The sequence below is a fragment of the Canis aureus genome, chromosome 15 (assembly GCF_053574225.1).
Source record: "Canis aureus isolate CA01 chromosome 15, VMU_Caureus_v.1.0, whole genome shotgun sequence".
NCBI classification, from domain to species: Eukaryota; Metazoa; Chordata; class Mammalia; order Carnivora; family Canidae; genus Canis; species Canis aureus.
The window spans coordinates 10,964,562-10,975,436 of NC_135625.1; the positions used below are offsets into that span (position 1 = coordinate 10,964,562).

Below are 10,875 nucleotides of genomic sequence, written 5' to 3' on the forward strand. Positions count from 1 at the left end.
GGTCAAGAGAATAAATCCAGAGATGTTTGCCGCATGGAGCTCACAGCCAGAGGATCTTTGCTTCTCACTTCCTGTAGCTCCGGCTTGGCTTTTAATTATTCTTCCTTTTTTTGCAGCAAAGTGGCATCAGTTCAGCTCTACAGCCCCCAATCTTATCTTCAAAGGAAAGGCACTCAACCTCACAGCGACCATCCATCTCTGACACTGCATCCTTCTGTGCATAGCTCCATGGGCTATGTGGAGAAAGTAAGGCCTCAGTTATCCAGTACTTGGTGACCAGAAAGCAACATAACATCACCCAGGCCAAAATCACAATTCCCTATTACCGAGTCTCCTGCAGACACCGAGTACACGCCTGGTGATCAGAAAAAGCACATGTCACGTGAGCAGCTGTATGGGAGCTCAGATTCCCTGCACAACTTACACAGTGTCCCTACTGGGTATTCAATTCCTTCTGCCATAGTCATTTCTAGGATATCTAGAAGCAGAGTATGTCTTCCTGGGATGGAGGCAGTCTACTTTCTAATTTCAACAACATTCCTTCCCAATGTGTGATTGTTTTCATGTCTCCAAATTAATAGTCTCAGATATATGACAAAAGGTAAAGATGGTGCTGTTTATACTGTAGACAGGTCAACGATAGGCCACATGCAACGATAGACCACAGCCATGTGGCTGTGGAGTTTCAAGAGTTTAGGTGCAAAGATAAAAGAAACCTGAGGCTGATCCATTCTGTAAGAAATATCAATGAATAATGGGTTTAATTCTGGAATTCAGGGTGATGTGGACAACGAGTTTTTCTTCAGAACAAAGATTAAGCTGAAGAGAGTAAAGGTATTTTGAGATAAATGATTGAAAAAAGTTTTTGGTGACAGATGTTCTCAAGAGAAATAATACAAAGAACTGGCAGTCACTCCCAAAGGGAACTTGTTCTTGGAAAATACAGCTTTGAGGAGGAGAAAGAACACATATTGCTGTCGTATACCTGAGATAATGCCATGCTGAAGAAACACTGAACCTGTTCGTACCCCAGTTAGGACTCAGACCAACAGAAAGGAATTGCACAGCCTTAGATTTCTGCTCAAAGTAAGAGGAAATTTTTAAGAGAGTCCAAAGTTGAACTGGGGATATTGTAATAGACTACTGAAGTTCATCAGGCATCTAGCCAATCAACTGACATGGAATACTCATAAGGTGTTTAAATACTTAATTGAGGCAGATAATAAGAATGAGAATGATGATTAAAAAAAGAATGATAAGCAGACAATAATAATATTGTACTTTCTCAGGCACAGAGGATGTGTCTGGCTTTGTTTAAGCAGATTATAGAAAGAGAGGGATTATTAAACCTTCCCAAACAGTTATTTCTCACGTAAAACAATGAGTAATGGGATCTCTGGACAACACGAGGAGACTCAGCAAAAGACATCATTCCTAGGCCCCATGTCTCTGTATGGTTGCTCAATTTAGAGCTAATGGCAATAAAAATGGGGTCATAGTTTGACGATATTCATGATGTAATATTCATTTTGTCAATTAAAACTTTCAGTTAAACACGGAGATATCATAAAGAGCATCCTACACAAAAGTTTTTTTAGACTCCATGGTTTCAGAATAAATATCCTAAAACATGGTGGCATAGGTGATGACACTTTTATTCTCTCAGTGTCCAGGGATGACAAGTGAACATCAAGAATTCAGCAGGGCCCCAGGGCTTGTGCAGCCCAGTCACTGACCAAGGCCTTGCAAAATTTCTCTTGGCCTCTGTTTAGTAAAGAAGACAAATGGACTTAGGTTTTCACCTTTCCTAAGGCTTATTCAAATTCATAAACTGGAAATGGTCATGGTCACAGTAGGAATTAATTGTCTTGTCGAATCAAAAATCTTTCAGCAGAGACTACCAATTCTGTAAACAGAATAAGCCATAGTGAAACTTCCAAACCACGAGCTAACCCCGTGCCTACCTCCCTGCATATACAACTGCCAAAACCATAATGTGTAAAAAAGGTGCAAGCCTACGACATACTCCAATTAAGTCAAAAGTATATAAAGAATATTGGTGTAGAATTACCTGAGGAAAACTTAAAATTCGGCATAATAACACTGGATTTAAGATATAGACCTGTCAGAAAGGAGCTTTAAAGGAATGTTTCCCAAAAGCATAAAACCATCCAGAGGATTTCACTTGTTGTAGACCCGAGACACACCTAGACAGACAATGATATTCATTAAGACCTTCATCATCCTTGTATATTGGAATCATAGTAGACAGAGATGAAGGTGTAGAAGCAAAGCATGGACACCATATTCCCAAATAATTGGTTACAGCTACAAACATTCTGGCTGGTGAGGATAAGGTGTTCCTATGTGATACCTGAGCTCTTTTGGGAGAATGATCTTCCCTGTCCTAGATCACTAATGTCTAACTCTCCTTGGCTCGCTTGAGGTTACTCAAAATGAAAAAGGACACCCATTAAGATTTCCACTGAACATAGAAACACTGAAGAAAGTCTGTTCAGAAATAGGTAGGGGCAGTTAGGGAGCTTGAGAAAGATCTGAAGGTGCTGTCTGTTGTGGGAGGCAAGATTAGGAGCTGGGCTGACCTGAATGGTCTCTGTCAGGGAGAGACCACACCCAAATCCTGTAATCCAATCTAGCAATTAGAGTGGATGAGAGGACTTTGTGCCTTATCCCAGGGCCCAAAAGCCATAAAAGGTGGAGGTGAGGTTCACTATCTGACATTTGGAAACTGGCACAGTGAGAGGAGCATCCCTTTGCGACACGAAGCTCCTGGTTGAATGTATCTTGTGGACACTGTTTCTGCAGACATGGAGGCTGCCCACCTCCACCCCTCAGAGGAGCCTCAGTTCAGCGCCTCTCCCAAACCCCAGTCATGCTGGTCAAGGAGAGGCGGTGCTGAAGTCCACGGAGGACCCTCTGTGCCTGAGACGACATCCCCTGCATCAAAGACGCTCTCCTCCCCGACTGACCCGTTGGCTCCCACATCAGCAGGGCTGCCTCCCACCAAGACGCCTCTGAGTTGGAAGAGCCTTTCCCAGGTGGGAGCCGGGCTTCAGAACATGGGCAACACTTGCTATGTGAATGCGACCCTACAGTGTCTGACCTACACAGAGCCCCTCGCCAGCTACATGCTGTCCCAGCAGCACGGGACCACCTGTAGGAGGCAGACATCCTGCATGCTGTGTACCCTGCAGGCTCACCTGACGCGGGTTCTCTGCCATCCTGGACGTGTGCTCCGGCCCCTGCCACTCCTGCTCGCCACCTTACACAGATACAAGCAGGAAGATGCCCATGAGTATCTCATGTTCATTCTGGATGCAATGCAGCAAGCATGCTTGCCTGAGGACAAGCTCTCAGACCCTGAGCGTCCTCAGGACAGCACCCTCATCCAGCAACTCTTTGAGGGGTACTGGAGGTCTCAAATCCAGTGTCTCCACTGCCAAGGCATTTCGAGCACTCTGGAACCTTACCTGGACATCAGCCTGGACATCGGAGATGCTCACAGCGTCATCCAAGCTTTGGAGCAGTTGGTGAAACCCGAACTGCTGGAAGGTGAAAATGCCTACCATTGTCGTAAGTGTCTGGAGAAGGTGCCTGCGTCCAAGGTGTTGACTTTGCACACTTCCCCGAAGGTCCTCATCCTGGTCTTGAGACGATTCTCAGACTTGACAGGCAACAAAATGACTAAGGAGGTGCAATATCCTGAGCGCCTTGACATGCAACACTACCTGTCTGAGCAGAGGGCAGGACCCTTGGTTTATGTGCTCTATGCCGTGCTGGTGCACGCTGGGAGGAGTTGCCACAGCGGACATTACTTCTGTTTTGTAAAGGCAGGAAATGGCCAGTGGTATAAAATGGATGATGCTAAGGTCAGCGCCTGTGATGTGACTTGCGCGCTGCGCCAACCTGCCTATGTCCTCTTTTATATGCAGAAGACTGATCTGGAGAGAGACCTTGGGAGGGAGTCAGTCAAGGAGGGAGGACTCGCATCTCCCGAGGCAGACCCCACAGTGGTGGGTGAGGCCTCAGGAGAGCCGGCAACGGATCCCTCCGTGAACCTTCCTCAGTTGGAGGAGTGTGGGGAAGAGACCTCAAGGCAACAAATGACATTAGACCAGTGGAGATGCCTCCAAGAATGCAACCGCCCTAAGCCTGAACTCAATGTCAGGAGAAGAGAAATTGCTCTTCCTGCGAACGCAGTCATCCTTCACCACTCCAAATACAGACCTGAGATGCCGAAGAATCATCCTCAGCAGACCGTCGACCTGCTCACCACTGCAGCTGGGATGCTCCCACCTCAGGTGGCCGGGGACGTGGCCAAAGTCCCGCGTGTGCCAGGGAGAGCCAGACCTACCAAGAGGATGAGCAAGAAGGGACAGAGGTCTGGGGAAGCAGTCCAGGGATGTGTCTCTTAACTTTGGTGCACATGGGCGCACACACCCACACACACAGCGTCACTCACTCACTCCAAACCCGAACACAGTCCCATACTGGAAATATTTTGTGTTGTGTGAAGTGTGTGTTCTATATGTATGGAAGAACCATCTATCTGGTGTGTTCATGGGATATGGCCTTCAGCTGAAACTTGAGGACACTGATATTTAAACCTGGTTCATTGTCATGATCTTATATTGGGATAGTGTGGATTTCATATGGGGTGTATCGAGGAACCTGCCTCTCCTTCAGCCTTGGGGAGAGTGGGGGCCACTTGCAGGTGAGAGGCAGTGAGCAATCAGGGTTGAGAGTGGATATGATGCTGAGGACCTGGGGTTGAAGTCACTATGTTTGACCCTTTCATCATGCTCCCCACTTCCCAATGTTTTTCTTCTATTTATATTGAAAGAGTATTTCTCTGAACATAAGTATGTATTGGGTCTTGCTAGCGATGTGTCTTGGTCATTGCTTGGAAATCGTAAGATGGAAATTAAGTGCTTATTTTTGGGGCGATAACTGCATCCAGACCTGATTGAACCACAGTGATTTTATTATGTTCCCTTCACTCTCTCCCACATTAAGACTGAAGAGAAGCAAACTAACAAGGACTCTTATTCCAAAGGGAAATGCCCAGCCTCCCACTGAACATAACTTTTTATGACTATTTTGCTACCGTCTACTCTGTGGCATCTCTTGACCCAGAAGAAGTGGACTCTGGATTTCAGACCAGTTCAAATTCAAATTTGGACCTGGGTTGATACCTCTGGAAAACAGTGCCAAGTTCATGAGTCTACCAAAGCGTTTTGAGGTCAGGTTATAGGTGTTCTATGTTATCATTGCATTTCTTACAAAAGAGTTTGACAAGTTCATTGTAGAATGGAAATTATTGCATGACAACCAAACGCCTCTGAGTGTGACCATAGATGTGCAGTTGTAACATCACATCATAATGTTATTTTCACTCTGTATTCAAACTTGGACATGCCACCCTTACTGGATAGTAAGGGACAATAGGATCTGTGCAGAAGAAATCAGGCTTTTTTGGAGATTTTCATGTACCTAAGACAAATTAGAGATCTAAGGTGTCAGGGTTACTTTCATGTCTGGGAATTGTGTTTCTTATGGCCAATACAGTTTATTGTGTCATAAAGAGTGAGGGAACCTGTGTGCATGTCTTGCCAAAAGTTCCCTAAGAGCATCTGCAGGTATCCCCGTCCTCTGAAGACTGTCATAGGGAATGAGACAGCTCGTGGACTCGGGGACTTGTCCTCCACAGCAGAGGACCCTGAGGAGGTGTCTGTGGGAATGAGGATATGTCCCTACCTGGACTGATGTGGTGAACCAGCAATTCCTCCGCTGAACTGGATGGAAACGGTCAAGTCCACCACGTGCTGGGTGTCCTGCTTTTGTGCGCCTACACATACACTCCCCCCACTACACAGATGCTGCAGTTTTTCTTTAGGTAAATCTATAGGAATGTCAAAGCGTGCTTCCCAGTCTGGAATGTCAGTTTGTCTTAGTGAAATCCATTTTCTAACAAATGTAGGGAAATCATCCTGGCAATTTGTAACCTGGTTGTAAACAGAAATTAACAAGTTAATCTGAAATTGTTTTATAAATGTCTGAATTTCTGATTTAGAAAAAGATCCCATCCAGAGTTTTGCAAATTACACCATGTTTTCTCCTAGAAGACATTTTCTGTGCTTGTTGATATTATTTCTCTGAAATTGTTATGTAAAATATTGCATCTGCTTTGTTTGTTTTTGCTCTAAAATGTTATTACAAAGTTGTGTGTTTTTTTATTCTTAATAAAAGATTCCCACATATAATTTGGTGTGCAGGCTTTTTCTCCCCAGTATTTCAGAACCTTGAAACAGTTATTTTATTTCCAGGCTGGCTCCTCACAGAGGCTTCTTTGCCTGCTTCCCCTGAGTGGAATTCCACAGCCACCTCTAGGTCACCTGCAGCTCAAATTCATATCCTCCCCCCATGGGAATTTCTCACTCCTACTCACTGGCTCAATATAGGGGAAGCGCCAGCAGCCATTTAAGAGGAAATGCAATGGGACATAGGGACATTATTCTTCAGGGTTTCTTCAATTATGAGAGCTCTGACCAGGAAGATGCTTGTATGAGAAATTAAGGGGGAGGGAGTAGATTGAACGAGAAGCACACCATCTCTGTCCAAGGCTAGCAGAGACCCCTAGGAAGGATGATGGGAGATGGTTGGATAACACACTGTGGGGACTGTGGAGGCTGGAGTGTCAGCAGATGGATTCTCTGGTTAGGTGTCTGGACGTCAATGCTCATCCTGTCCAGGTATCCATTAGTCACTCGAGGGGTGTCTCTCTATATCAAGGTCTATTAGTCATGAGGACAGACCAAGAATCTGCAGAGCCTCCCACAGACCAGATTCACGAGTTCTTTTTCTTTTAAAGATCGATTTATTCATTTATTTATTTATGATAGACAGAGAGAGAGAGAGGGGCAGAGACACAGGAGGAGGAAGAAGCAGGCTCCTGAGCCTGACGTGGGACTCGATCCCGGGTTTCCAAGATCACGCCCTGGGCCAAAGGCAGGTGCCAAACCACTGAGCCACTCAGGGATCCACAGATTCGTGAGTTATTTCCTGAGAAACTGGAATTGCCAATCCTGGATGGAGTTCTAGGGGGACCTCATAACTGTTTCCAGGTTACTATGTGTTGAGACCTGGCTCTATCAACCTGTGGCAAAATGTCAGGCTGGAATTGTTTTCACAATAGAAATCTGGGCTGCAATTGGATTTTGGGGACAGCCCCAAGGGTAGATTCCATGGCAGTATATGGAGGTTTAATCTGGGAGGCCACATCCAATCAATGATCTGTGAGCTTGACAAGGAGGGTAGGTTCCTGGCCATGGTGGGTGAATGTAAGCAGAAGGATTACCTGACTCCCCTTCCTGAGCTTTTGTGTTGTCCAGCAGGAGAAAACAAAGTCAGGACTTTTCGCAGGATATATCCTAGGGCATGTGTCTCGTGGCAGGTTTGAGCTCAGGCAGGAGACAGAAAACAGCTTCTAGGGAGCTTGCCTCCTCCCGTGAGGTGTGCATCATCCCAATAGAAGCTGCTCCAATAGAAGACACCACAGATGGACCACATCTTAGCTCTGCCTCTCCACTTCATAGAAATGAAGCACAGTAAAGGCATGGAGATGAGAACAATCCATTCCACGGTGATATTATTAAAAGTGCTCATTTTAATGGGAAAAGAACCCCACCCCTGCAGTGATTAGGGGACATAAAATACATTAGCCTCCTGTTACCAGAGGGCAAGAGGAGAAGGTTTCAGTACAGTGTTTTAGTTTCTTTTGAAGAAGCCATTGCATTCACTCTTCTGGCAGTGGACAGAGCTAATCCTGTCTTCAGAGTGTAGGATAGAGGGGACATTCCTCAGCATCTTAAAAGCCATCTACGGAAAGCCCACAGCAAACATCATTCTCAATGGGGAAACACTGGGAGCATTTCCCCTAAGATCAGGAACAAGGCAGGGATGGCCACTCTCACCCCTGCTATTCAACATAAGATAACTAGGAATCAACCTCCCCAAAGAGGTAAAGGATCTATACCCTAAAATCTACAGAACACTTTTATGGAGATGGAGGGAGACACAAAGGGATGGAAAAATATTCCAAGCTCACGGATTGGAAGAAGTAATATTATGAAAATGTCAAGGGTACCCAGGGCGATTCACACATTTAATGCAGTCCCTATCAAAACACTGAGGACTTTCTTTAGAGATTTGGAACAAATCATCTTAAGATTTGTGTGGAAATAGAAAAGACCCTGAATAGCCAGGGGAATATTAAAAAGAAAACCATAGCTGTCTTTAAAATTTTTAGTGATACTTTGTGTGATACACGATTTGGAATATATGTGGAATCAATACATTTTGTTGCATTAGGGCTTTTTCCATTTGGAGACATCTCAGTAAATCAGTTCCACGTGGTGGCTCTAGCATGTGGGGGCTCAGATGCCAGCGATCACACAGAAGCAAAGAATTGAAGGACACATGGAACCTGAAGACTCCATAAGCAAGGGAGGGAACTCGGGGAGAGAATGGAATTTTAAGAAATCCCTCACGGAGGAAGAGCATGGAGTGAAGACACTCTGGGTGCACAGACGGGAGACGGTGGTGGATAAGGAAGAGCCCCGCCGTCAGGAGGGAATCCGATGCTGCCAATTCCTTCCAATGTGGTTGCTTTTGCCCTTGGAGTGTTCTAGATAATGTCTGCTTGAGGGCAACCTCTCAACTCAGTGACATTTTCAAGACTTTTCCAACAATGTGGTTTGGTTCTGGAGTTTTCTGTGCACAGTCTGGATCCCTGCTCAGTGAGAGGCTCCATCTCACTCTCCAACTGGCACAGATCTATCCGCTTAGCTCTCTACTCAATCTGTCTGATGAATAAATAATATTTAAAGAAACCCTGATATTTTCTCCACAAAATTCAAACTGTCTCATTATTTTCTAATAACTGTGATTCGTGAATGTTATAATTCATTCTGAAAGGAAATAATGGAAACATTAAATGCATGTATATGTGACCAAAGTTTGAAAGAACACGAGAACGCTGCCCAAATCATAAGAATCAGCATAATCACACATTAATTACCTTTCAACAATGCATTAGTCAATCGTGCCCCAAAGGAATATAATTGTTACATAGCACCCATTAGTTAGCCTCAAAACCCACATTCATTCAGTGGAGAATATCTTTCTGAGGTGTCACGCAAGGACCAAAATTGGAGTGGAAGTGATCTGAAATCCTGTGCCCACCTCTTCTTTGTCAGGAGATTGTCACACAGATGGATGACAGTAAAGTGTCTGGACAAGTTAGAGTTGCTGGGATATGGAGCAATTCCCTGCGGGAGATGGGTCCTTGCCAGGCACCTGCTCTTCAGTCAAAGGTGGGGGTGGATTGTGAAGGGGCTGTGATTCAATCAACATGATCTAATCAGGCAGGATGCATTTAACTCCTGAAATATAAGCATTTCATTGCCTCTTTGCATTTCCAAATATTATCAAGCATCCGTGTTTATGGATTGACTTCTCAATATATATTTTGTGCCCATAGTTTCCTGAAAAGAAGTCTGTCGCCATGCAAGGCTGCAGGTCATCGACGTACATGGTAGTTTGTCATTTCTTTGTGTAGGTGCCCTGGGTTTTCAAATCGGTGCTGGTTGTATATGACCAAACACATTGCTGCCAACACTCCACCCATGGTGGTTTGGACAATTGGTCTTTCAATATAAAGAGAAGATAAGCAATGGGATGAGGGATGCATGAGGACACGGTCAGACATGCTCACACTGACCTAGGTCCTCAGCATCATTTCCACCATCAAAGCTGGCTGCTCACTGCTTCTAATCCTTTCACCTTCAAGTGGCCCCATTTTTCCCCAAGGCTGAAGGAAGGGAGGATTCACCCAATGTGCATCCAACTGTGCTAAATACATCTATTACTAATATCCATAACCTATACCAGCTTGTTCAGATAACTCTGTCATCTTCCATATCTGGATGAGAGTGGATTTTCCTTTGGGAAGATAGGTTTGGGTTTGGTTTGGTTGTGTTTGGTTGTTTTAGGTTTGGTTTGGTTTGGTTTTTTGATGGCAGGGAAGCAAAAGACAAGTGAGGTGACTAGAGGGGGAGAACAGGCCTGCTCAGGACTTCTTCCGCTAGCCTTTCTCGTGGTCATCCTGTGCACATGGATGGAATCCCCTCCACAGCGCATGAAGTCCTAATTGTGCTGGAGAGCCCAGAATAAGGCCCTTTGCTCAAGCCTGCCTGCCTCCTCACCCCTGTGCCCTATATTCTTGCAAGTCCAAGAATCCTTAGACTACTTTGCTAGTTCCAATCCCAACATGCCCCTGTGAGGATAGAACTTCATACCTTTGGACCTCTGGGATTTTCATAGGCTCCAGAAAGTAGGGAATATTTCTATTCATGTATGCATCTCTTGAGGGCCCAGGAAGCTGCATTTTCCTCAGAAGCCATGAGATAGCAATAGGGCGGCATTCATGGGATGAGACAGGGGCCTGAGGCTCAAGGGGCCAGACTCTGATCCAGGTCACATATTGATTGCATGAATGGGAGTTACTTAGGGGTTGGGGGTGGGAGAAGGATCACACACTGTGGCTTTTCTACTGCATTCTGACTTTTTAAACCCTAGTGTGCTCATAAAGGAGCTCCTCTACCCTCCACCTACAGGCATCTGCACAGAGAAAGGGAACACCCTTAAGCAGATGCTCTGGAGTGAGAAAAGAGCAGTCAGTTGTTTTTCCAAAAAAAAAAAACAAAAAAAACAAAAAAAGAAAGAAAAAGAAATTCTCTGAATACAAATATGGAAGTGCTTGGTTTGGTTTGTTCTCATTTGGCATGGTGTTGT

General features: G+C 45.0%; 1 protein-coding gene and 1 long non-coding RNA gene across 2 annotated transcripts in view; both read left to right on the forward strand.

Annotated features, from left to right (window-relative positions):
- Positions 1-10,875, forward strand: part of LOC144283935 (uncharacterized) — a 315,621-nt gene that overhangs the window by 20,753 nt on the left and 283,993 nt on the right. The gene's annotated exons all lie outside the window — the stretch shown is intronic.
- On the forward strand, positions 2,829-4,436 carry LOC144285089 (ubiquitin carboxyl-terminal hydrolase 17-like protein 6). Its single transcript, XM_077850359.1, has one exon. The coding sequence runs from the start codon at positions 2,829-2,831 to the stop codon at positions 4,434-4,436; it is 1,608 nt and encodes a 535-aa protein (XP_077706485.1).

Coding starts and splice junctions, on each gene's coding strand:
- LOC144285089 (XM_077850359.1), top strand. CDS start 2,829: ATGGAGGCTGCCCACCTCCACCCCTCAGAGGAGCCTCAGTTCAGCGCC.